At 42.4% G+C, this 24,502-nt stretch overlaps 1 protein-coding gene across 11 annotated transcripts in view; it reads left to right on the forward strand.

The window, feature by feature from the left end:
* The window catches only part of SYTL2 (synaptotagmin like 2), a 114,199-nt gene extending 103,165 nt beyond the window's left edge, over positions 1-11,034 (forward strand). For all 11 annotated transcript variants that reach the window (XM_077298622.1, XM_077298624.1, XM_077298620.1 and 8 more), the window contains 7 exons: positions 956-1,125; positions 2,265-2,367; positions 2,690-2,851; positions 4,463-4,541; positions 4,630-4,735; positions 5,564-5,769; positions 9,830-11,034. In XM_077298622.1, the coding sequence (XP_077154737.1) occupies positions 956-1,125; positions 2,265-2,367; positions 2,690-2,851; positions 4,463-4,541; positions 4,630-4,735; positions 5,564-5,769; positions 9,830-9,975 (972 nt within the window). In that variant the 3' untranslated portion in view covers positions 9,976-11,034. The remainder of the gene's footprint in view (positions 1-955; positions 1,126-2,264; positions 2,368-2,689; positions 2,852-4,462; positions 4,542-4,629; positions 4,736-5,563; positions 5,770-9,829) is intronic.
* Positions 11,035-24,502: the final 13,468 nt, after the last annotated feature.

Here is a 24,502-nt window from a genome sequence, read left to right on the forward strand (position 1 = left end):
CAGAAAAACTAGACCTTTCTAATTGGAAGTATTTGTGAAGGTTATCATTATTACACCTACTACTTATTGGGATAGGATATTGGCAATGACCTATGTATATATTGTAATTGAACGAGTCGAGTAACCCATTAAACTCCTAAGCTTCCCTGGTGGCTGCAGGATGTCAGACTTTGCCATTTTTTTTTCTTATTCATGATGATGAGAAAACTCTTTAAAATTATAAAGTGCATGTAAAAACAAATTAACTTTACAATTTATTACTTATTAAAAATCCGCTCCAGTCTCAAGAATAGAGGGATTTTTAACTTTATAGTTTACAGCTTATTGCCTAGATTACCAGCCACCATCTGTAGTCTGGGGTGGCAGATCTCCTAGGCAAGGAGTGCAGCGCTTGCAAGGTCCATAGGAAAGAGCTCGTAAGTAGTGATGAGTGAGCGTGCTCGGATAAGGTGTTATCCGAGCATCCTCATGTGCTAATGGGGTCTTTGAAAAGTAAGTTCGAGTCCCTGGGGCTGCATGTCTGCTCGACAGCTACAACACATGCATGGAATACCTGTTTCTTAGGCAAACCCTCAATGTGTTGCGACTGTCGAACGGCCATAAGACTCGCAGCTGCGGCGACTTGAACATATTTGTCGAGCACGCCAAAGACACACTGTTAGAACACGGGCATGTCCGGATAACACCTTATTACAACCCACACACCTGCCGAGACTTGTTCTCCATCACCAGGTATTGTGCACGTGTCCTGTCCTAACACACTTTTGGCACAATTCATGCTGATCATGCAGGTTGGAACGTCATAGACGCTGTTCACTTCTGATGTGGGAATCTCTGGGTAACCCCTTTTGCTGAAATTTCTGGGAAGGTGATGGTGGACACGTGTCGGGGGGGGGGGGGGGTGTATTGCTGCCTTTCTGTGGTATATAATTGCTACTGATGTTCATGTTTCCAGGTTAGTGGAAGTGTCATGAGTGTCTACAGCGGTGACTTTGGCAATGTGGACATTAAGGGAAACATCGAATATTCCATTGAATATGCGGAGCAGTTGAAGGAGTTCCTCATCTATATCTACCAATGCAAAGACCTGGCGGCAGCAGACGTCAAGAAGCAGCGTTCTGACCCGTGAGTGCAACTAATAGAACTGATGGGGGGGGATATCTACGACCAACAAAATATATCCGCAATTGTCCCTTCGTTGTCCACTGAATTCTATCTGAAGACCTGAGACAAACTGGCTGCTATGGAAGCACAATATCTGAAAAGCACGTTGAAAACACCCTGGTAGAAAGGTAATATATCCTTAAAGGTTAGGGCATGGGCACACAACGTCATTTATGCTCAGGTGAATCCGAGTTTTTCAAGCAGAAGACTATTCATGAATATGTTGGCAGTGTTTTTCCTGAAGCATCACTTTTTTTTTTTTTGTATGGCATTTTATAACGTTTTTACACTGCAGTACATATTTTCATTCTTTTGCTAATTGCGGTTAGTGCTTTTTCAGGTGGGTTATAGGGCATACCCCCTGAAAATAAGTGTGCACATGCCCTTAGTATGTAAGCAATAATGGCAGTCTCAAAGAATATAATTTGCCAAAGAATAGAAAAATGTGCCAAGGGTTGGAAGAAAAAAAGATGTTCTGGAATTTTTATATTCAATGGACAGATTAAGGGAGAAAACCACTCGGAGAGCCTTAAAAGGGGGTTCTCAAGAGAGAATAAACTACCTATGCACTGAATAGGTTATTACTTATTGATTGGTGGGGATCTTACTGTAGGGACCTGCACTCCTCAGCAGAATGGGGAACTTTAATTCCGAGAATGAAGCATTAGTGCGCATGCTTTCCCGCCACTCCATTCATTCTCTATGGCCTGCTTTCATTTGGCGGCCCTACAGGGAAGGAATGGAGTCGCACATGTTCACTGCTACTTCAGGGATAACAGTGGCCCGCTCTGCCAATCAGTCAGATCCCCACTGATTATTAAGTTATCACCTATCCTGTGGACATAGTGACGTCTGGAATTTGAGGGAGTCTACTACATGATAATTGACAGGTTTGCGTGCTTTGAGGATTAGGATGTGGATCAGTTAATGGGAGAAAAAAAGTTGAAATTCATGTTTTCAGAATCCTTGATCATTGAGGTTTTTTTTGTAACTGAAAAATATCCATCAATTTCATTAGTCGGCAAGAACTGGCCATGAGACTCTTCTCTCGTCATACGGAGTAATATAGAAAACCACATATTGTTTGCTGCTTATTGCAGGTATGTGAAGGCTTATTTGCTTCCAGAAAAGGCAAAAATGGGAAAAAGGAAAACTGCAGTAAAGAAGAAAACATTGAATCCTGTGTATAATGAAATACTGAGGGTAAGACACCATTATGGAGGCAGGTCCTTTGTTATAACTCTATTCCACACTGGTGGACATCCATGATGATGATTTGGTTTCATTACTTTCTATTATCGCTGGTTTACTGACATTTGTAGCCAGGCTTTCCTTCACCAGAGGTAAAGATTAAATTATCTGGCATTTACTCTCAATCCAGATACTCCGGCCAATGTAGTTTGTTGGCCTATACTTGGCGCCCATCGTAGCCCCAGGTAGCCATGCATTGGGGTCTACACTAGGCATAAAAAGTGACAATGCCATAGTGCTGTGTCTTTTCTGAGATCTCTTCTCTTTGGTTTAGTATAAGATCCCGAAAGAATCCCTTCAAGCTCAAACATTGAACTTATCCGTGTGGCACCGTGATGTCCTTGGCCGGAACAGTTTCCTGGGAGAAGTCAACCAGGATTTAGCTAATTGGGAATGGGAAAATAAACAGAAGAACTGGTACCCACTTGAGCCACGGGTAAGTCGCAGTCTCATGCAGGATAGTTTATACATAGTCCTATTTTCTGTGTAAGCTGATGCTAAACTGAAGGAATAAAGTGACTCCAAAGACGATCTTACTTGAGGCCGTGCACACAACCGATCTTCCCGTATGATTGTTATCCATGGTTTTCACATTTAGCACTTGTATCTATGGTGGTATTTGAGGTAGCACACATGTCCGACTTCTCTTCCCCATCGGATTGCGTCCACTGCGGAAAAAAATCAGATATGTCCGATTCTGATACTAGTGTTGGCTCAATTGGCAATGAATAGTCTATAGATCCGTGATCCAAAAAATGCGACACCTCTGATTTTTAACTGACTGACGAATGGACAAGGTGGAGAATTTTTTTTTTTTCTCCACGTCTGGTCAACGTTTTTCTTGCATGTGGACAAAATGGTCATGTGCCAAAAACCCTTGAGCGGATGTTGTCTGCCGAGGCAATATGCAGACGGCACGTTGACTTGTGTGATGACCGTGTAAAGGTATGTACAAACGTTTAGTATTTGCAGTAGATTTTTCTGCAGAAATATGAAGTGTTAGCGGAAAAGCACAGAGTTCTTAATGCTTTAGGGTTTTTTGCGTGCGTTTTTTTTCCCATTCACTTCAATGGGTCACAAATGCTGCGCCAATCAGCGTGTCAATTCTTTCAGCTTAAGGCTGTGTACATACGCTGCAGATTTTTCCACGAAAAAAAACGCATCGGGTAAAAAAAAGCAGCATGTTCATTAATTTTGCGGGTTTTTTTCGGATTTCCCACTATATTATTGCATTAGGAACCTCCGGAAAAATCCACAAAAAAAACCGCACTAAAAACGCATGCGGATTTCTTGCAGAAAAATGTCCTGTTTTGCTCAGGAAATTTCTGCAAGAAATCCTGAACGTGTGCACATAGTCTAAGATTTGAAAAAAGTTGTTTGGTTCAAATCTACAAGGAAAAAAATAAGATTTCAGAAATCTCACTTTGCTGGTACGGTTTCGTGTTTTTGCCTTTAGAAGGGGGAACAAATCAGTGTGAACCACCCCTAATATGGTACTCATTTTTACCTATGGGGGCACTGTAGAGAATCGCGGAAGCTGATCACTGGCGATTCGATCAGCGGAGCACCCTGTGATCAGCTTACTTATTAGCCCTTATTCTAACACGTTTGTCCAAGGCACAGAATACAATCCAACATGTTTTCCACTGAATGGTAATTACTAAATTAATGTGGAACAGATTTTGTATCGCATGCCAAAATGGGGGACTTGTGTTCTCTGTACTCGCCTGATTGTTTCTAGACCACAAGACTGAGATTAAAAAAAGTTGAAAGGACTCAAAGGTTGAGCATGTGCCCCAACAAAGGTACACATGCTTTGTAAGCTGGTGTGATGTGCCCATCTACAGCACTAGGTACCCACAGAATAGCAAAATGTGTAGTGCCCATCCAGTATATGTAGGGGCCCAAATGATGGCAAAGGCAACACCATCTTCAGACAAAACCATGCGAGTCTGACTAAGAATTGAGAAAACAACCCTTCTGCTCAAGCCATCTTTTAGTAGCGCTGTACATCACTGCTTTCCTGTGCATTACTTGTCTTTCCTAGACCCTGGCATCCAGTATTGGGTTGGAGAACAGAGGAGAGATGAAGCTGTCTCTTCAGTACATTCCCGTGTCTCCGTCTGGTAGGTGCTGTTACTGCTAATACCATGTCCCATCTACTCGCGCTTCTGAGCTAATACTTAATAATAATCATATTGTTCCAAATCTCAGAGGTTGGTAAAAAGCCAAACACAACTGGAGAGGTGCACATCTGGATCCGGGAGTGTATCCAGCTGCCGATGCTTCGCGAAAACAAGATCAACTCCTTTGTAAAATGGTAATTATCTGGTGCCTCCATTTCGTGTTTGATGTCGGCTCGAATATTCTTTCATTTTTTTTTTTAGACAAGTCAAAATATTAAGCCCAAAATATATTAATTGGCAGAACTGTCACAATATCTGATACATTCATCGCTAATTTTTGGGCTGTCCTGTTCCAAAATGTAGGGATGCACTTAAGGATTTTTTTTTTTTTTTTTTAACACTGTCATTATATTTTTTCATCTTTTCTGCAATTTGTTTTCATTGAAAATTTAACACCATTTGACTTTTAAAAGTTCTTTGCTTCCCTGCATATCGCTGACTGCAGAACGGGTTGACTGAGAAGCGTCACAGAATGTAACTCTTATCGATCCTCTTGCGAGATCTATGACCACATCAACGTTCAGCTCAACTATGATGTGGTCTGATGAGATGAGAAAAAATCAGAAGCAAAGTCACCAACTCTCCATCAGAATAAGTTCACTTGATTCTCAGTTAATTAATTCTCCAGCCAGCAAGAGAATGAATTAAGAACAAGGAACAAGCAACTCTTGGCATCACCATACAATTTCCTTTTTCTATTCGGGGGGCATTCAGTGCACATCTGTCCAAGATTGGTCCGCAATGCAGACTTGGCAGCCTGACGTGAGCGTGACAGTCGTGCTCTGCTCAGGAGATCCACTGCCAGTCCGATCTTGGACCGGGAAGTCTGAATGTGCCATTACAGGAATGCTTTTATGAGTAATTCATTAGTTTTGTCTTTTGTCTGATGCAACTTCCATAGTATATAGTTCCACTTGTTGTAATGTCCTTTTTATCACTGACCTATTTCCTCATGTATACAGTACGATACTGCCAGACACAAGTAGGAAGAGTCGTCAGAAAACGCGAACAGTGGACAAGACGCCGAATCCCATTTTTAACCACACGATGGTTTATGATGGGTTCAAGGAAGATGATCTGAGAGAAGCCTGCGTGGAGCTGACAGTATGGGACCACAATAAACTGACTAATCACTTTTTGGGAGGTATAAGAATTGGACAGGGAACAGGTAAGATCAGGAGCACCAGATTTACAATGATGGAAGCCATACGTCTTAGAGCAGCTCACTGCACCCAGTGCAATTAGAAAAAGTGACAACTGCATTTTGTCCCCTTCCCAAGCAGGTCAGATTTCGTTTTACACTTTTTTTTCCCCATCCCCCTTCTCACAAGAGCCATTTATATTTTTTATCCGTTGACATAGGACTTAATTTGAGTAGCGCCATTAAAGTTTGTGTATTTAACAAAAAACTATTTTTCCATTTTCTTTTTTCACAGCATTAATTTTTTTTGGTAAAAGTGACCTGGCAACATAATTCTCCAGGTTTGCACGATTTACAGAAATACCTAACATTGTTTGTTTCACTATTTTCTGAGACACGTCAGTTTTTTTTTTTTTTTTTTTTTCATGGACTGAGCTGTGTGGGGGCTTGCTGTTGTTTTTTTCTTGTCGCTAGTTGTCCTATTTATTGGTATTATTTTGGCATACATAAAGATGTTTTATTGGCTTCTCCTTGCGGAGGTGCGCCGATCTCAAAACTGCAATTCTGGCGCTTCAGTGCTGTTTTTTTTTAATTTACGGGGATTACTGTAAGGGTTCAAATAAAAAAGTTATAGAAAGATATATCTATATCTGGCCTTTTTTTGAGAACCTGTCCATAACAAATGTTGTGGTTTTTATTTTTTTGTCTTTTATAATGGAAAAATAAGGTGAATCAAATGTGTGGGTTTTTTTTTTTTTGCTTTTATATGTAACACAAAAACCTTATTTAAACAAGAGCATGATGATGGCTTCTCTTAAAGATTAGGAGCACAAATAACAGTATCATATAGTGTATAAATCATACCGCCATTCTGGGCACAGAATGTTGCCCCTACCCAAGAAAGTTATAAAGTAACTAAATATTGTGTTATAGTGCCCTAATATATACCGTAATTAATTATATAACACTATACAATAAACAAAAACCACATACTGTTCTTCTAGGAATGTTTCCAGACAGACCATCTGGGAATTACAAGGAGAAGCTGCAGTTTGCTGCTCAGTGCATAATTTAACAATATTGGTCATCACCAAAAACATTTGGACAATGTATTATACAGAAAGATTGTGCCTGACAGAATAAAAGACGCTCTTTCGAAAGATGTCCTTCCCATTAGGATATCCTGGTTTTACTTCTACACTGTTCCAAATTATTATGCAAATTACATTTTTATCAGATTTTCCTAAATGCAAATGACAGTAAGTCTAATAAAAGTAATCACCTGTTAGATTATACATCAGATTTTATTGAAGAAACCTCCCAATGATAACAGTATAATCTCCAAAATGAATAAAAACTCAAAACGCACTGTTCCAAATTATTAGGCACAGTAGAATTTTTATACATTTGATATGTTTTAAAGAACTGAAAATGCTCATTTGTGGAATTTGCAGCATTAGGAGGTCACATTCACTGAACAAAAAAGCTATTTAACGCCAAAATATCCTAACAGGCCAAGTTACATGTTAACATAGGACCCTTCTTTGATGTCACCTTCACAATTCTTGCATCCATTGAACTTGTGAGTTTTTGGAGAGTTTCTGCTTGTATTTCTTTGCATGAAGTCAGAATAGCCTCCCAGACCTGTTGTTTGGATGTGAACTGCCTCCCACCCTCATAGCTCTTTTGCTTGATGATCCTCTAAAGGTTCTCTATAGGGTTGAGGTCAGGAGAAGATGGTGGCCACACCATGAGTTTATCTCCTTTTATGCCCATAGCAGCCAATGACTGAGAGGTATTCTTTGCAGCATGAGATGGGTTTCAAAATTAATTAATTGAAAAATTGGGATAGCTCATGCAGAAAATCATATAAAACCCAATATGTTTATTGATGAATCGTTAAAATGCCACCTAACCTGTGGCTACACCAAAGAAAAAAAGAGAAAAACCACAACACACAGTGAAAAAACTGAAGTTGGGGACTGGTATTAACCCTATCAAGATGGCTATGTTGGTGGCTACCTGACAGTGGGGGTTGGCGCCCTAGGGGGAAGCGTTGTGGCGCCCCCACTCCTCGTCGTCTTACCCTATGATCCTGATAGACCCTACCAATATAGGAGGGTTCCCCTACAGTGTGACAATCGTGGCACCGAATGTCCTGTCGGGCAGTGGGCCCTATAGAAGACTGACATGCACGGTCTCTAATACTGTTTATAGGCTGTCTTCGTTTAATTAAGTACTGCTGGTATAAGCAAATATGGTCTACAACATTCATATGTACCAGGTCACTTTAAATGTTTAAGTATAATCTACAACAAGTTGCTCCTCGTGGGACAGTGTGCGCTGCCCAAATCTATTCACTCTCATGTTACAGCATACTATTTATGTGCCTATCGTCATAGCACCTTCTAGGACTCACTGTGGCACTATGAATGGGTATTGCTCCCTGTGTAGGACTTATCTTAATGCCCTGCAGGCTGTGACATATTAATAGGTGCTGTGTGTAGCTTCCCAGGTGAATATTGATCTTTCTGGGAAAAGTATCTCACAATTTGCCATCATAAGTCCACTACATGTACTCATACATTTTAATTCACGTCGTTGGGGCTTAGTATTCCCTATCTGTAGGCTTATCTCTGTCTAGCCGTTTAGGGGCACCTTTAGACATATGCATTGTGTGGGTAGGGGAACCCTCATATATTGGTAGGGTCTATCAGGATCATAGGGTAAGACGACGAGGAGTGGGGGCGCCACAACGCTTCCCCCTAGGGCGCCAACCCCCACTGTCAGGTAGCCACCAACATAGCCATCTTGATAGGGTTAATACCAGTCCCCAACTTCAGTTTTTTCACTGTGTTGTGGTTTTTCTCTTTTTTTCTTTGGTGTAGCCACAGGTTAGGTGGCATTTTAACGATTCATCAATAAACATATTGGGTTTTATATGATTTTTTGCAGCATGAGATGGGGCATTGTCAGCATGAAGATGATTTTGCTCCTGAAGGCATGTTTCTGCTTTTTAGACCATAGAAGAAAGTTGTCAGTCAGAAACTCTATATACATTGCAGAGGTCATTTTCACACCTTCAGGAACCTTAAAGGGCCTTACCAGCTGTTTCCCATGATTCTGGCCCAAAACATGACTCCTCCACCTCCTCGCTGACGTTGCAGCCTTGTTGCGACATGGTGGCCATCCACCAACCATCCACTGCTCCATCCGTCTGGACCATCCAGTGGTGCTCAACGCTTATCAGTAAACAAGACTGTTTGGAAATTAGTCTTCATGTATGTGTGGGCCCAATACAACCATTTCTGCTTGTGAACACTGTTTAAGGGTGGCCGAATAGTAGGTTTATGCACCACAGCAAGCCTTTGAAGGAGCCTACACCTTGAGGTTCGAGGGACTCCAGAGGCACCAGCAGCTTCAAATATCTGTTTGCTGCTTTGTAATGGCTTTTTAGCAGCTGCTCTCTTAATCCGATGAACTTGCCTGGCAGAAATCATTATGCCTTTATCAGCACAAACACATTTGTGCTCAGATACAGCCATAAATCTCTTAACAGTACGATGATCACGCTTATGTTTATGGAAAATTTCGAATGTGTTCATCCTTTCACCAAGGCATTGCACTATTTGATGCTTTTCAGCAGCAGAGAGATCCTTTTTCTTTCCCATGTTACTTGAAAACTGTGACCTGCTTAATAATGTGGAACATCATTTTTAAGTAGTTTTCCTTTAATTAGAATCACCTGGAAAACCAATTATCACATGTGTTTAAGATTGATTTCAGTGATCCATTGAACCCTGAGACACAATACCATCCACGAGTTTATTTGAAAAACAAAACAATTAAATCTTTGACACTTAAATCCAATTTGCATAATAATTTGGAACACAGTGTATATTCCCCAGTATAGCATATGGAAAAGGGTTTTAATGGGGAAACCTCTTTAAACCAGATGTCAGTTGGTTCATTCCTTTGCCTATACTAAAATTCTGTCGTTAAACCAATTATTTGGATTTATCAACAGGAGAGGGTTCTGATGTCTTAACACTTGAAACTGACTGTTTTACTTACTTCCATCCCCCAGGAAAGAGCTATGGGACTCCAGTAGACTGGATGGACTCAAGTCCTGAAGAATCAACCATGTGGCAAAAAATGATCGCTTCACCCAACACCTGGATTGATGGGATGTTGCCACTACGCATGTTCAAGATGGCCAAGCTGTCTAAATAAAGAAAAAATTGGTCAAAACCTCTGTACCATCCGGGCACTGCAATCTCTTTCCAAGAATATTAGTCCTGTGACCTTCTCTGATGGTTTCATGATGTCATGTCCCAAATTGTCCATGTTTAATATGGTGGACTTGCTTAAGCACAGAATATACTAAGGCGATTGACCAATGTCCATGTAAATTGGCGCATAGTACTGCCCGTCCATAGCTTGCTGTACAGCCATGTATTGCCAACTCCTACACCATTATTAAGAAGTTATGGTATAGATCTGAGGGAACCTGACTTTAAAGAATTGTCAACTATAATCGATATTCTACTTTAAGTTGTCTTCTGATGCAAATTTTGAGTTTAAATCCCCCCCCCCCAAAAAAAAAAAACACTCTGAAAACCTAAGTTTGTAGGCTGCAATCTCCAAGATATTGCAGTTAGATTTTTTTCAGAAACTGTATTAGGCATCAGTGTCCTTGATGTGATTATTGGATGACATGTTTCAGACATCTAAAAAGCATCTTGACTTGAATCTGCATCATATCTGAATTCTTCTTGGAAGTATCTAGAATTAGAGATGAAGGATCTCCACTAAATGTTGCCTTCTGGTATGTCTTGGTCGATATTTGTTTTTGTATCTCCCTACATATACGCTGCTATCATAAAAAAGCTCCGACTTCATTTCTGTCGTGTACGGGTGTTGACGCGAAACCAAAGCTTTTTTTTATTTTTATCACTTGGTTCTGTAAGTTTCCTCTACTGTTTGGGAGCTCTTTACAAAGAACAATGTGGGCAAATGGTGTAAAATATGGATCTCTATAAATATATTTAAGTCTTACTGTCTTGTGGGTAAGTTGGTGTATCTGGGTAGGAACAGTTGAACTACTCCAACTTTCACCATGGTATAAGATTTTTTTTTTTGTCTGTACTTTTTAATTGTTAAACGTAAACCTCAACAATGTATGTACTTGTGTTTATTGGTTTTGTACAAAATAAAGTGTAAAAAAAAGAAAAAGTGATTTAGAATGTAAATGTATATATGTAATTATTTCAATAAAATGATTGAATTCCACACCAAATATTTCTTTATTTTTGTTCGGAAAAATGTTATAGATGACACTAAAGAGGTATTCTCAAGAATGCAGATATTGGCTATCTCTATCCCACAATGAATGACGCCATGGTGTGTGTACATGCATGACCGCCACTTCATTGTAGCCTTTTTTTATTTTTTTATGTTAGAGTCCTGCTCTGTAAATCAGTAGGGCGTCCTAGCAGTCGAGAGCCCAGCGAGGGGCAAGTTAATGCTTTTGTTGCAGATGTATTATCACTTATTTGGGTTTTCCAAATGGGCAAGATAAGCAATATGAAATTTCATAAGAGATTTTCTATTAAAGAGCAAGTTCTGTAAATGACTGAGATTTCACTCTGCGAGATTGTAAATTTACCGCACCGGGTTAAAGCTCTTGCAATATATCAAGAACAGGGTTGAGTGCCCAGCCATGACACCGCTGTGGACTCTGGGGAGAAGACAGAAGTGGTTTATTACAGTTTCTGTCTACTATTTCGCCAGCTACAAAGTGTTCAATGAGTGCCAAGTACAGATGCATCGGCACGAGCGATCAGCAGGAATAGCAGAGCTGCTAGCAGACACAGATCCGCTCTACCAGTGACTTGTGACACTGTAGTGGGCTGTTTTCCCTGTAAGGCCATGTTCACAATTTGCGGGTTTTACCGCGGATCCGCAGCGTTTCTGCAGCTGCGGGTCCGCAGCAGTTTCCATTGCGTTTACATTTACATGTAAACCCTATGGAAACCGCAATCCGCTGTGCACATGCTGCGGGAAAAACCACGCAGAAACGCGCAGAAATACATTCCGTGATTCTGCACACATAGGAATGCATTGATCCGCTAACTTCCCGCATGGGGCTATGCCCACGATGCGGGAAGTAAGCGGATAATGTGCAGATGGTACCCGGGGTGGAGGAGAGGAGACTCTCCTCCAGGCCCTGGAAACCATATTAGTGTAAAAAAAAAAAAAAGAATTAAAATAAAAAATGATATACTCACCTCTCAGCGCTGCACGCGGCCATCCGGTGGCAGGGTTGCTGTGCGAGCAGGACCTGCGGTGACGTCGCGGTCACATGACCGTGACGTCGCGGTCACATGACCGTGACGTCACGAAGGTCCTTCTCGCACAGCATCTTTGGAACCAGACCGCCGCGTGCAGCGCCGAGGAGATCGGGACGTCAGAGGGTGAGTATAAACCATTTTTTATTATTTTTAACATTACTATTGATGCTGCATATTGCTGCATATGCAGCATCAATAGCAGGAGTAAACCCGCAGCGGAAACCACAAAACTAACCGCGATAAATCTGCAGGGATAACCGCAGCAGTTTTTCCCTACAGATTTATCAAATCCACTGCGGGAGAACCCGCAGAGGACCCCGCAAAGTGTGCACATAGCCTAAGCGTATGTGCACGTGACATCTTTTTAGACTTTTTTTTTTTCTTTTTCTCTGAAGCGTCTTTATAGACCTCTTTTGTGGTGTGCCATACTTCAGTGTCTTCAATGTGGAAGATGCAGCAAGAACGGACTGCTGACTTATTTTTTCACGACTTTGAAAACCCTGAAAAGGTAAAAAAAAAAAAAGCCTAAAATCACTGAACAGCGCTTTTTCAGATGTGTCCTAGGCGGCATATACCTGGAAAAAGACGTCATGTGGAAATACTCTAGCTGCGGCTCTCATGGATGCCCCAGTTAATTTGGAAAAAAGTATGTGGTAACAAATTATGTGGAAAAAATGAAATTAATGTCCTGGATGAATTAAAGTGTCATATTTGTGCCCTGCACTGTAACAGCAACTCCTTTTTGTTCACCCCTCATTGACCGTACCACTAAAAATAAAATGTTGTAAACCCTCATTACAAAAATGTCCCCGTGTGGCCTTTATACAGTACTAATGAATGTTTTCCTGTATGGCCCCCGAACACTGGTAAAAGTCCCCATACAGTAGCAGTCTGTCTTTAATGCAGGTAATGAGTTGATTAGGAGCGTCCATCTGGTCTGTAGGAGCCAGAACTCTTAATGGTCGGTACGGGATCAAATACTTATTTCTAACTGCAAAATGTAAATACATTTATATAATTTATACAATTTGATTTTCTGTATCTTATTTTTGATATTCTATCTCTGTGTTTAAATTAACCAACCCTTAAAATTATAGACTTTTCATGTCTTTGTCAGTGGTCAAACTTTCAAAATCAGCAAGGGATCAAATACTTATTTCCCCCACTGTATATGCCCTAATACAGTTGTAACATCCCCTATTTTGGCCCTCAAGGTACGGGAGGGGGGGGAAGGGCTATAATTTGGGGCATTAAAAAAAGTATAGGCCCACATGTATAGTGCCACAATGGAATATATTATTAATGCACTGCTTTCTCGTCCCATATGTTAATGTCATCCATTGTGGCACTTTACATTAATGGTGTCTCCCACTGTGAACCCATACAATACTTTTCCCACTGTGTTAAAAACACTAACAATGGCCCCCCAATTCTGGTCCCCATACACTTATGTGCCCTGTAGAGGTGCTTTTTACAAAGTAAAAAAACAGCCATTTCTCTCACCTGTCTCCACTCTCATGATGAGCATCTCCTTCTCCTCCATCGGCCGGCACAATGCAGTGACGTCATTGAGCCACCAGTGACTTCTACTACTCGAGAAAATTCTTTATTGGAAAAGAGGTTGTCCATGTAGAATTAAAACACCTTGGGGTACGTGCACACGTTCATTATTTGCAGAAGATTTTCTAGTGTTGGCAGGGAAAAAGCTGTGTAAAATGCGCATGTGTTGATGCGTTTATTTATTTCTAGAAACGCTGAATGAATTGACATGCTGTTGATATAAAGCTACTTCAAATTCTGCAAGTAAAACGTAAGCTGCGTGAAATTAGAGAAATTTCATTCACTGTGCTCGTGCATTAAAATGCTGCCTTTTTTTGTTTTTAATAGTGAAAAATGCAGCAAAAAACCCTCAACGTGTGAACATAGCTTAAGACTCCTCTCCCTGGAAGCATTCGGGGGTCGGTAACGGACCGCTTACATTTTCGACATAAGGGACATCAAGAAGAGGCGAGAGCTGGTGACTTCCTCCGGATGTCCATTACGTTCGAAGGAAGTGAGAAAGCAGTGACCAGTTACTGTGTGCTGATTGGTTGCAGGGCTCACGTAACATAACGTCATGCGAGAACCGACATGTAGGGGAATATTATAATAAAGAGGTTATCCGAGTAGTGAACAACCCCTTTCCACAGTGGCGTATCCAGGGGGGGGCAGCCGATGGGGGCGCCAGCGGGCCGCCTGATGATGCGGCGGTCCAAGGAGGCTCCTCGTCCTGTACTGAGCGGTCACATGGTACCGCTCATTATGGGAGATGGAGCCGCATATTCATTACTGTAATGAGCGGTAACGGTGACCGCTCAGTACAGGAAGAAGCTCCCGGGGAAGCAGGGACTGTACAGCGCCAGGAGCAGGTGAGTATAACGGGGAGGGGAGCGCAGCGCGATATTCATCTGCTCCTCCTTCCGGTGCTGCTCCGTCTTCAGCAGTGACGCTGAGGTCAGAGGGCGCGGTGACGTAGTTAGTGTGCACCCTCTGCCTGAACGTCAGTGCTGAAGATGGAGCGGTGGCTGGAACGAGGAGCAGGTGAATACTGAAAGTGCCGGGGGCCTGAGCGACGGAGAGGTGAGTACAGTGGGGCAAAAAAGTATTTAGTCATTCAGCAATAGTGCAAGTTCCACCACTTAAAAAGATGAGAGGCGTCTGTAATTTACATCATAGGTAGACCTCAACTATGGGAGACAAACTGAGAAAAAAAAATCCAGAAAATCACATTGTCTGTTTTTTTTATCATTTTATTTGCATATTATGGTGGAAAATAAGTATTTGGTCAGAAACAAACAATCAAGATTTCTGGCTCTCACAGACCTGTAACTTCTTCTTTAAGAGTCTCCGCTTTCCTCCACTCATTACCTGTAGTAATGGCACCTGTTTAAACTTGTTATCAGTATAAAAAGACACCTGTGCACACCCTCAAACAGTCTGACTCCAAACTCCACTATGATGAAGACCAAAGAGCTGTCAAAGGACACCAGAAACAAAATTGTAGCCCTGCACCAGGCTGGGAAGACTGAATCTGCAATAGCCAACCAGCTTGGAGTGAAGAAATCAACAGTGGGAGCAATAATTAGAAAATGGAAGACATTCAAGACCACTGATAATCTCCCTCGATCTGGGGCTCCACGCAAAATCCCACCCCGTGGGGTCAGAATGATCACAAGAACGGTGAGCAAAAATCCCAGAACCACGCGGGGGGACCTAGTGAATGAACTGCAGAGAGCTGGACCAATGTAACAAGGCCTACCATAAGTAACACACTACGCCACCGTGGACTCAGATCCTGCAGTGCCAGATGTGTCCCACTGCTTAAGCCAGTACATGTCCGGGCCCGTCTGAAGTTTGCTAGAGAGCATTTGGATGATCCAGAGGAGTTTTGGGAGAATGTCCTATGGTCTGATGAAACCAAACTGGAACTGTTTGGTAGAAACACAACTTGTCGTGTTTGGAGGAAAAAGAATACTGAGTTGCATCCATCAAACACCATACCTACTGTAAAGCATGGTGGTGGAAACATCATGCTTTGGGGCTGTTTCTCTGCAAAGGGGCCAAGACCACTGATCCGGGTACATGAAAGAATGAATGGGGCCATGTATCGTGAGATTTTGAGTGCAAACCTCCTTCCATCAGCAAGGGCATTGAAGATGAAACGTGGCTGGGTCTTTCAACATGACAATGATCCAAAGCACACCGCCAGGGCAACGAAGGAGTGGCTTCGTAAGAAGCATTTCAAGTGGCCTAGCCAGTCTCCAGATCTCAACCCTATAGAAAACCTTTGGAGGGAGTTGAAAGTCCGTGTTGCCAAACGAAAAGCCAAAAACATCACTGCTCTAGAGGAGATCTGCATGGAGGAATGGGCCAACATACCAACAACAGTGTGTGGCAACCTTGTGAAGACTTACAGAAAACGTTTGACCTCTGTCATTGCCAACAAAAGGATATGTAACAAAATATTGAGATGAACTTTTGTTAATGAACAAATACTTATTTTCCACCATAATATGCAAATAAAATGATAAAAAAACAGACAATGTGATTTTCTGGATTTTTTTTTCTCAGTTTGTCTCCCATAGTTGAGGTCTACCTATGATGTAAATTACAGACGCCTCTCATCTTTTTAAGTGGTGGAACTTGCACTATTGCTGAATGACTAAATACTTTTTTTGCCCCACTGTATGTGATTTTTATTTTTTTTATCGCAGCAACAGCAAATGGGGCAAGTGTCTGTATGGGGCATCTTATGGGGCCATAACGTTCGTGCAGCACTATATGGTGCAAGTGTCTGTATAGAGCATCTTATGGGGCCATAACGTTTGTGCAGTACTATATGGGGCAAGTGTCTGTATGGAGCATCTTATGGGGCCATAACGTTTGTGCGGCACTATATGGGGCAAGTGTCTGTATGGAGCATCTTACGGGGCCATAACGTTTGTGCAGCACTATAATGGGGCAAGTGTCTGTATAGAGCATATTATGGGGCCATAACGTTTGTGCAGCACTATATGGTGCAAGTGTCTGTATTGAGCATCTTATGGGGCCATAATTAACGTGTTTGCAGCACTATATGGGGCAAATATCTTCATGGAGCATCTCATGGGGCTATAATCAACGTTTCTGCAGCACTATAGGGGGCAAATGTCTCTATGGAGCATCTTATGGGGCCATAATCAACGTTTCTGCAGCACTATATGGCGCAAATATCTTTATGGAGCATCTTATGGGGCCATTATTAACCTTTATGCAGGATTATATAGGCCTCCTGATTCAATATGGATATTCAAAAACACTTAACCTACTGATGTCTCAATTAATTTCACTTTTATTGGTATCTATTTTAACATTATGGGGATTCAGGAATGTACCTTGGCTTGGTCACACAGTTTCAATAGAGTTAAGGTTCAAATGGGGGAGGTTTTGGGGGGGGGGGGGCGCCAAACTGATCCCTTGCCCCGGGTGCAGGAAAGGCCAGATACACCTCTGCCTTTCCATCTTTCAGTCCTTTGTGGTCTGTTTCTTTTGACTTTCATGTGGTGGTCTGAAATATTAATTTTAATACTAAATCTATTTAATACCAAAATCTAACCTGTTTTCGAATATATTTAACCTCTTCCCGACCTGTGACGCCACGTGGGCATCATGAAAGTCGGTGCCAATCCGACCTGTGATGCCTATGTGGCGTCATGGAGGGATCGCGTCCCTGCAGATCGGGTGAAAAGGTTAACTCCAATTTCACCCGATATGCAGGGACAGGGGGAGTGGTACTTAGCCCAGGGGGGATGGCTTCACCCCCCGTGGCTACGATCGCTCTCTGATTTGCTGTTTCACTTTCAACAGCTAATCAGAGCGATTTGTAATATTTCACCTATGAAAACTGGTGAAATATTACAATCCAGCCATGGCCGATGCTGCAATATCATCGGCCATGGCTGGAAACCCTGATCTGCCCCCCGCCACTGATCTCCTCCCCAGTCCTCTGTCCTGCCCTGTCCTGCTCCGCTCCCCTCTATCCGCCTGTCCGCTCCCCCGTCCTCCTGTCCGATCCCCCCCCTCATACTTACCGAGCCTCCCAGTGTCCGTCCATCTGTTCCATGGGCGCTGCCATCTTCCAAAATGGCGTGCGCATGCGCAGTGTCCCCGCCGAATCGGCCGGCAGATTCGTTCCAGGTAGGTTTTATCACAGTGATCAAAATAAAAAAATAGTAAATGAACCCCCCCCTTTATCACCCCCATAGGTAGGGACAATAATAAAATAAAGGAAATAGATTTACTTTTATTTTTCCACTAGGGTTAGAACTAGGGTTAGGGTTAGATCTAGGGTTAGGGTTAGAAGTAGGGTTAGAATTAGGCTATGTGCACATGGTGCGGATTTGGCTGCAGATCCACAGCGGATTGGCCCCTGCGGATTCGTAGCAGTTTTCCATCAGGTTTACAGTACCATGTAAACCTGTAGAAAACCAAATCCGCTGTGCCCATGGTGCGGAAAATACAGAGCAGAAATGCTGCATTGTATTTTCCGCAGCATGTCAATTCTTTGTGCGGATTCCGCAGCGTTTTACACGCTGTTCCTTAATAGGAATCCGCAGGTGAAATCCGCACAAAAAACACTGGAAATCTGTGGTAAATCCGCAGGTAAAACGCAGTGCATTTTACCTGCGGATTTTTAAAAAACGGTGCGGAAAAATCTCACACGAATCCGCAATGTGGGCACATAGCCTTAGGGTTAGGGTTGGAAATAGGGTTAAGATTAGGCTTGTGGTTGGGATTAGGGGTGTGTCGGGGTTAGGGTTGTGGTTAGGGGTGTGTTGGGGATAGGGTTGTGATTAGGGTTATGGCTAGAGTTGCGATTAGGGGTGTGTTGGGGTTAGTGTTGAAGTTAGAATTGAGGGGGTTTCCACTGTTTAGGCACATCAGGGGTCTCCAAACGCAACATGGCGCCACCATTGATTCCAGCCAATCTTGCGTTCAAAAAGTCAAATGGTGCTCCCTCCCTTCCGAGCCCTGACGTGCGCCCAAACAATGGTTTACTCCCCACATATGGCGTATCAGCGTACTCCAGACAAACTGGGCAACAAATATTGGGGTCCACTTCTCCTGTTACCCTTGTGAAAATAAAAAATTGCTTACTAAAACATAATTTTTGCGGAAAGAAAAATGATTTTTTATTTTCACGGCTCTGCGTTGTAAACTTCTGTGAAGCACTTGGGGGTTCAAAGTGCTCACCACATATCTAGATAAGTTCCTTGGGGGGTCTAGTTTCCAAAATGGGGTCACTTGTGGGGGGTTTCTACTGTTTAGGCACATCAGGGGCTCTGCAAACGCAACGTGACGCCCGCAGAGCATTCCATCAAAGTCTGCATTTCAAAACGTCACTACTTCCCTTCTGAGCCCCGATGTGTGCCCAAACAGTGGTTTACCCCCACATGTGGGGTACCAGCATACTCAGGACAAACTGGGCAGCAAATATTCGGGTCTAATTTCTCCTGTTACCCTTGTAAAAATAAAAAATTGCTTGCTGAAACATAATTTTTGAGGAAAGAAAAATTATTTTTTATTTTCATGGCTCTGCGTTATAAACTTCTGTGAAGCACTTGGGGGTTTAAAGTGGTCACCGCACATCTAGATTAGTTCCATGGGAGGTCTAGTTTTCAAAATGGGGTCACTTGTGGGGGAGCTCCAATCTTTAGGTACACAGGGGGCTCTTCAAACGCGACATGGTGTCCGCCAATGATTGGAGCTAATTTTTCATTCAAAAGTCAAATGGCGCTCCTTCCCTTCCGAGCCTTCCGTGTGCACAAACAGTGGTTTGTAACCACATATGAGGTATCGGTGTACTCAGGAGAAATTGCCCAACACATTTTAGGATCCATTTTATACTGTTGCCCATGTGAAAATGAAAAAATTGAGGCTAAAAGATTTTTTTTTGTGGAAAAAAAAAAAAAGTACTTCACTTTTCCGGATTAATTTGTGAGGCACCTGGGGGTTCAAAGTGCTCACTATGCATCTAGATAAGCTTCTTGGGGGGGGAAGGGGGTCTAGTTTCCAAAATGGGGTCACTTGTGGGGGAACTCCAATTTTTAGGTACACAGGGGCTCTTTAAACGCGACATGGAGTCCGCTAAAGATTGGAGCCAATTTTTCATTGAAAAAGTCAAATGGCGCTCCTTCCCTTCCGAGCCTTGTCGTGCGCCCAAACAGTGGTTTCCCCCCCCCCCCCATTTGGGGTATCGGCATACTCAGGACAAACTTTTGGGGTCCAGTTTCTCTTTTTACCTTTGGGAAAATAAAAATATTGTTGCTAAAAGATCATTCTTGTGACTAAAAAGTTAAATGTTCATTTTTTTTTTTTCCTTCCATGTTGCTTCTGCTGCTGTGAAGCACCTGAAGGGTTAATAAACTTCTTGAATATGGTTTTGAGCACCTTGAGGGGCGCAGTTTTTAGAATGGTGTCACTTTTGGGTATTTTCAGCCATATAGACCCCTCAAACTGACTTCAAATGTGAGATGGTCCCTAAAAAAATGGTTTTGTAAATTTCGTTGTAAAAATGAGAAATCTTTGGTCAAATTTTAACCCTTATAACTTTCTAGCATAAAAAAGTTTTGTTTCCAAAATTGTGCTGATGAAAAGTAGACATGTGGGTAATGTTATTTATTAACTACTTTGTGTCACATAGCTCTCTCATTTAACAGAATAAAAATTCAAAATTTGAAAATTGCGAAATTTTCGCCAAATTTCCATTTTTTTTTCACAAATAAACGCAAAAATTATCGACCTAAATTTACCACTAACATGAAGCCCAATATGTCACGAAAAAACAATCTCGGAACCGCTAGGATCCGTTGAAGCGTTCCTGAGTTATTACCTCATAAAGGGACACTGGTCAGAATTGCAAAAAACGGCCAGGTCATTAAGGTCAAAATAGGCTGGGTCATGAAGGGGTTAATAAAAAAAGCCCTACCGTTCTCTTACCACATTATCCCCATTGCTATATTTTTACTACTTCCTTTTCTGATGAAGCTTCGTTTGAGAATTCTATGCATGGTGGGATACTACTCAAACGAAGCATCATCAGGGGTCAGAGTCTGCTATTAATACTCTAGCTTCTGCCCCTCCTTGAAACGAAGCATCATCAGTGACTTCTGTTTCAGGGGCTGGGCTAGTCCCGGCATCCTTTGTCAATTCTGATGTATGCTCAGTAGATTCTTGTCACTGTGCAATATGCTGAGTGACAGTGCACTCTCTGGCTGGGTCAGAACAGAAGTAACAAGTTGGCAGGGAGCACACTCAGTGCAGGGGCGGTGCGGCTCTCTGAACGAGTAAATTTCTTACAACGTGAACTGACAGCGTCTGCCCACTGATGACTTATTGTTTAAGTATCCCAATATACACTGGAAATCTCAAACAAAGGGTTAATAAATAAGGAGGTAGTAGAAAAAAAAAATAAAGCAGTTGGATAGTGTAGTCCGGGAATGGTAGCGGCTTTTTAATCAAAGTATATTAGAAAATAATAGATTAGACTTTGGTATTAAATAGGCATTTACGATAGATGGATAGCATGGGATCAATTTGTGTTTCGGATCACCCATTTAAGTATGCAAGTACTATGGGCTTTGAGGAAACAGTATTTTTTTTTTTGTTTTAATGGTTTTTATTTTTCTGTTGCTTGAGCGGTTTCATTCTTCAGTCAACATAGCTATATAAGAATTTATTTTTTGCAGGACAAGCTGACAATTTGCTGCAGAATTTAACCCCTTCACGCTGCAGCCCTTTTTCATTTTTGCGTTTGTTTTTCACTCCCCTTCTTCCCATAACTTTATTTTTCCGTCAATATGGCCATGTGAACACCATTGGTTCTAAAACAAAAAAAAAATTCCAAGTGCGGTGAAATTGCAAAAAAAAGTGCAATTCCACAACTAGTTTTTGGATTTTTATTTTTTACCATGTTCACCAAATGCAAAACTGACATGTCATTATGATTCTTCAGGTCATTTCGAGTTTGTAGATACCAAACATGTATAAAATTTTTTTTTATTTAAATGGTGAAAAAAATCCAAAGTTTGTTAATAAATTTTTTTTTTTTAAATTGCGTAATATTCCGAGACCTGTAGCGTCTCCATTTTTCATGATCTGGGGCTGGGTGAGGGCTTACTTTTTGCGTGCCGACCGGACGATTTTAATGATGCCGTTTTAGTGTGGATACAATCTTGTGATCGCCCGTTACTGCATTTTAATGCAATGTTGCGGCGAACAAAAAACATCATTATAGCATTTGGCTTTTTTTTTTTGCTACGCTGTTTAGTGATCGGATTCTTTTTATAGCTTGATAGATCGGGCAATTCTGAACGCGATAAAAAAAAATTACACATATTTGGTATTAATAGTCTTATTTTGAATGGGGGGTGATTTGAACTTTTTTTTAAAAAAAACTTTTTTTTTACTTTTCACTTGCTTCAATAGTCTCTATGGGAGACTTGAAGATATGATAACCCGATCACCTCTGCTACACACAGGCGATGATCAGATCGCTTGTGTGTAGCAGAAATGCTCACTTGCTATGAGCTCCGACCACTGGGCGGTGCTCATAGAAACCTGGCTGACAACCATAGAGGTCTGCTGGGGACCTCTCATTGTCATGCCGACCCATCGATGACCTGCGATCATGTGACGGGGTCACAGATGGGCAGGATTAGTGACGCGCTTTCGGCGCGATCACATTAAATGCCGCTGTCAGAGATTGACAGCGGCACTTAACGGGTTAACAGCCGAGGGTGGATAGCAATTCCACCCGAGGCTGTTAGGGGCACATGTCAGCTGTTCAAAACAGCTGACATGTGTTGGGAATGATATGGGCTCAGCGGAGCCCACATCAAAGGGTGGGACACGACATGCGCTTTACATGTACGGCGCATGTTGTGAAGGAGTTAATAAGATACAAACGTGAAAATGATGAGGGTCATTGTTAGGCTCTAGAGTTTTGGAAAATTCAGTTCGGATTACGATCGGCAACGAATACTGAATTTGCAATATTCGCCGAACGTCATTGGAGTCAATGGGAGTTGAAATGACCCAGTATGTACAGACCTGATCTTCAATCATAAATTCGGCACGACTAGGGTACGAATACGGCAGGAATATGGCACCTGTGAGTGGAGATAATAAGGGGAGGGGGAAAAATAATAAATTACTGATAGGGGTTTGTTATAAATCTCCAAAAATTATGGAAGCAATGGAGAATATCCTCGTAAAGCAAATAGATGAAGCTGCGACTCAGGGAGAAGTAATTATTATGGGGGACTTCAACTACCCTGAAATAGATTGGGGAACAGAAACCTGCAGTTCCAGCAAAGGTAATCGTTTTTTTCATCAGTATTTACACAAGAAAAACCCATGGCAGACAATATGATCAGTGATAACAAAAATTCCCCATTAACCCCTTCCCGACCTTTGACGCAGCGTATGCGTCATGAAAACCTGTGCCAATCCGACCTGTGACGCACCATATGCGTCATGACCGGATCGCGTCCCAGCAGGCCGGGTGAAAGGGTTAACTCCAATTTCACCCGACATGCAGGGACAGGGGGAGTGGTGCTACAGCCCAGGGGGGGGGGGGGGGGGGGGGTGGCTTCGCCCCCTCCCGTGGCTACGATCGCTCTGATTGGCTGTTGAAAGTGAATCAGCCAGTCAGAGCAATCTGTAATAATTCACCTATGAAAATTGGTGAAATATTACAATCCAGCCATGGCCGATGCTGCAATAACATTGGCCATGGCTGGAGACCCCGATCTGCAGCCGCCGTCATTGTTCCCTACCCCTCCGTCCTGTTCTAAACGCCTTCCTCTCACCTCCGCCCCTCTCCCGTCCCCCCCCGCTGTCCGATCGCACCCCCCCCATACTTGCCTAGTCCCGGTGTCCCTTCCGGTGTCCTCCGTCTTCTCTCATGGGCGCCGCCATCTTGGAAAATGGCGGGCGCATGCGCAGTGCGCCCGCCGAATCGGCCGGCCGGCAGATTCGTTCCCTGTACATTTTGATCGCTGTGATAGGTCCTATCACAGCGATCAAAATAAAAAAAAATTGTAAATAACCCCCCCCTTTATCACCCCTATAGGTAGGGACAGTAATAAAATACAGAAATTATATTTATTTTTGTTTTTCCATTAGGGTTAGGGGTAGGGTTAGGGTTGCACTTAGGGATAGGGTTGCACTTAGGGTTAGGGATGCACTTAGGGTTGCACTTAGGGATAGGGTTGTGTTATGATCTGGTGACCTTGGAGCCGCATGAAACTTTCTCTGGAGTCGGTGGAACCTGTACTGGCAGCAATCCTGAACTAACACCGCAACTAGAAGTAGCCGTGGGGTGTGCCTAACATACCCTAGACACCTCGACACAGCCGGAGGACTAAATACCCCTATAGATGGAAATAGGAATGCTACCTTGCCTCAGAGCAGATCCCCAAAGGATACGCAGCCCCCCACGAATAATGGCTGTGAGTAGGAGAAGAATAGACACACACAGGTAGAAAACAGGATTTAGCAAAAGAGGCCACTCTAACTAAATAGGAAAGGATAGGACAGATTACTAGGCTGTCAGTATTAAAACCCTTCCAAAAATATCCACAGCAGATAATACAAAAAGTTCCACAATCTAACTAAAGACATGGAATGTATATCTGCCACTCCAGAGAATCCAACAAGACTGAGAAAATACTGACACAATCTAAGCTGGACAAGAAAACACAAATAATAGCACTGAATTGTGAAGCACACAACATGTGTGCCACAGAAAAAAAAAAAACAGACACTTATCTTTGCTGATTTGGCAGAAAGGCAGGAGGAACCAGGCAGAGGTCCTACACCTCCCA

The sequence above is a fragment of the Ranitomeya variabilis genome, chromosome 3, assembly GCF_051348905.1.
Source record: "Ranitomeya variabilis isolate aRanVar5 chromosome 3, aRanVar5.hap1, whole genome shotgun sequence".
In the NCBI taxonomy this organism is placed as follows: Eukaryota; Metazoa; Chordata; class Amphibia; order Anura; family Dendrobatidae; genus Ranitomeya; species Ranitomeya variabilis.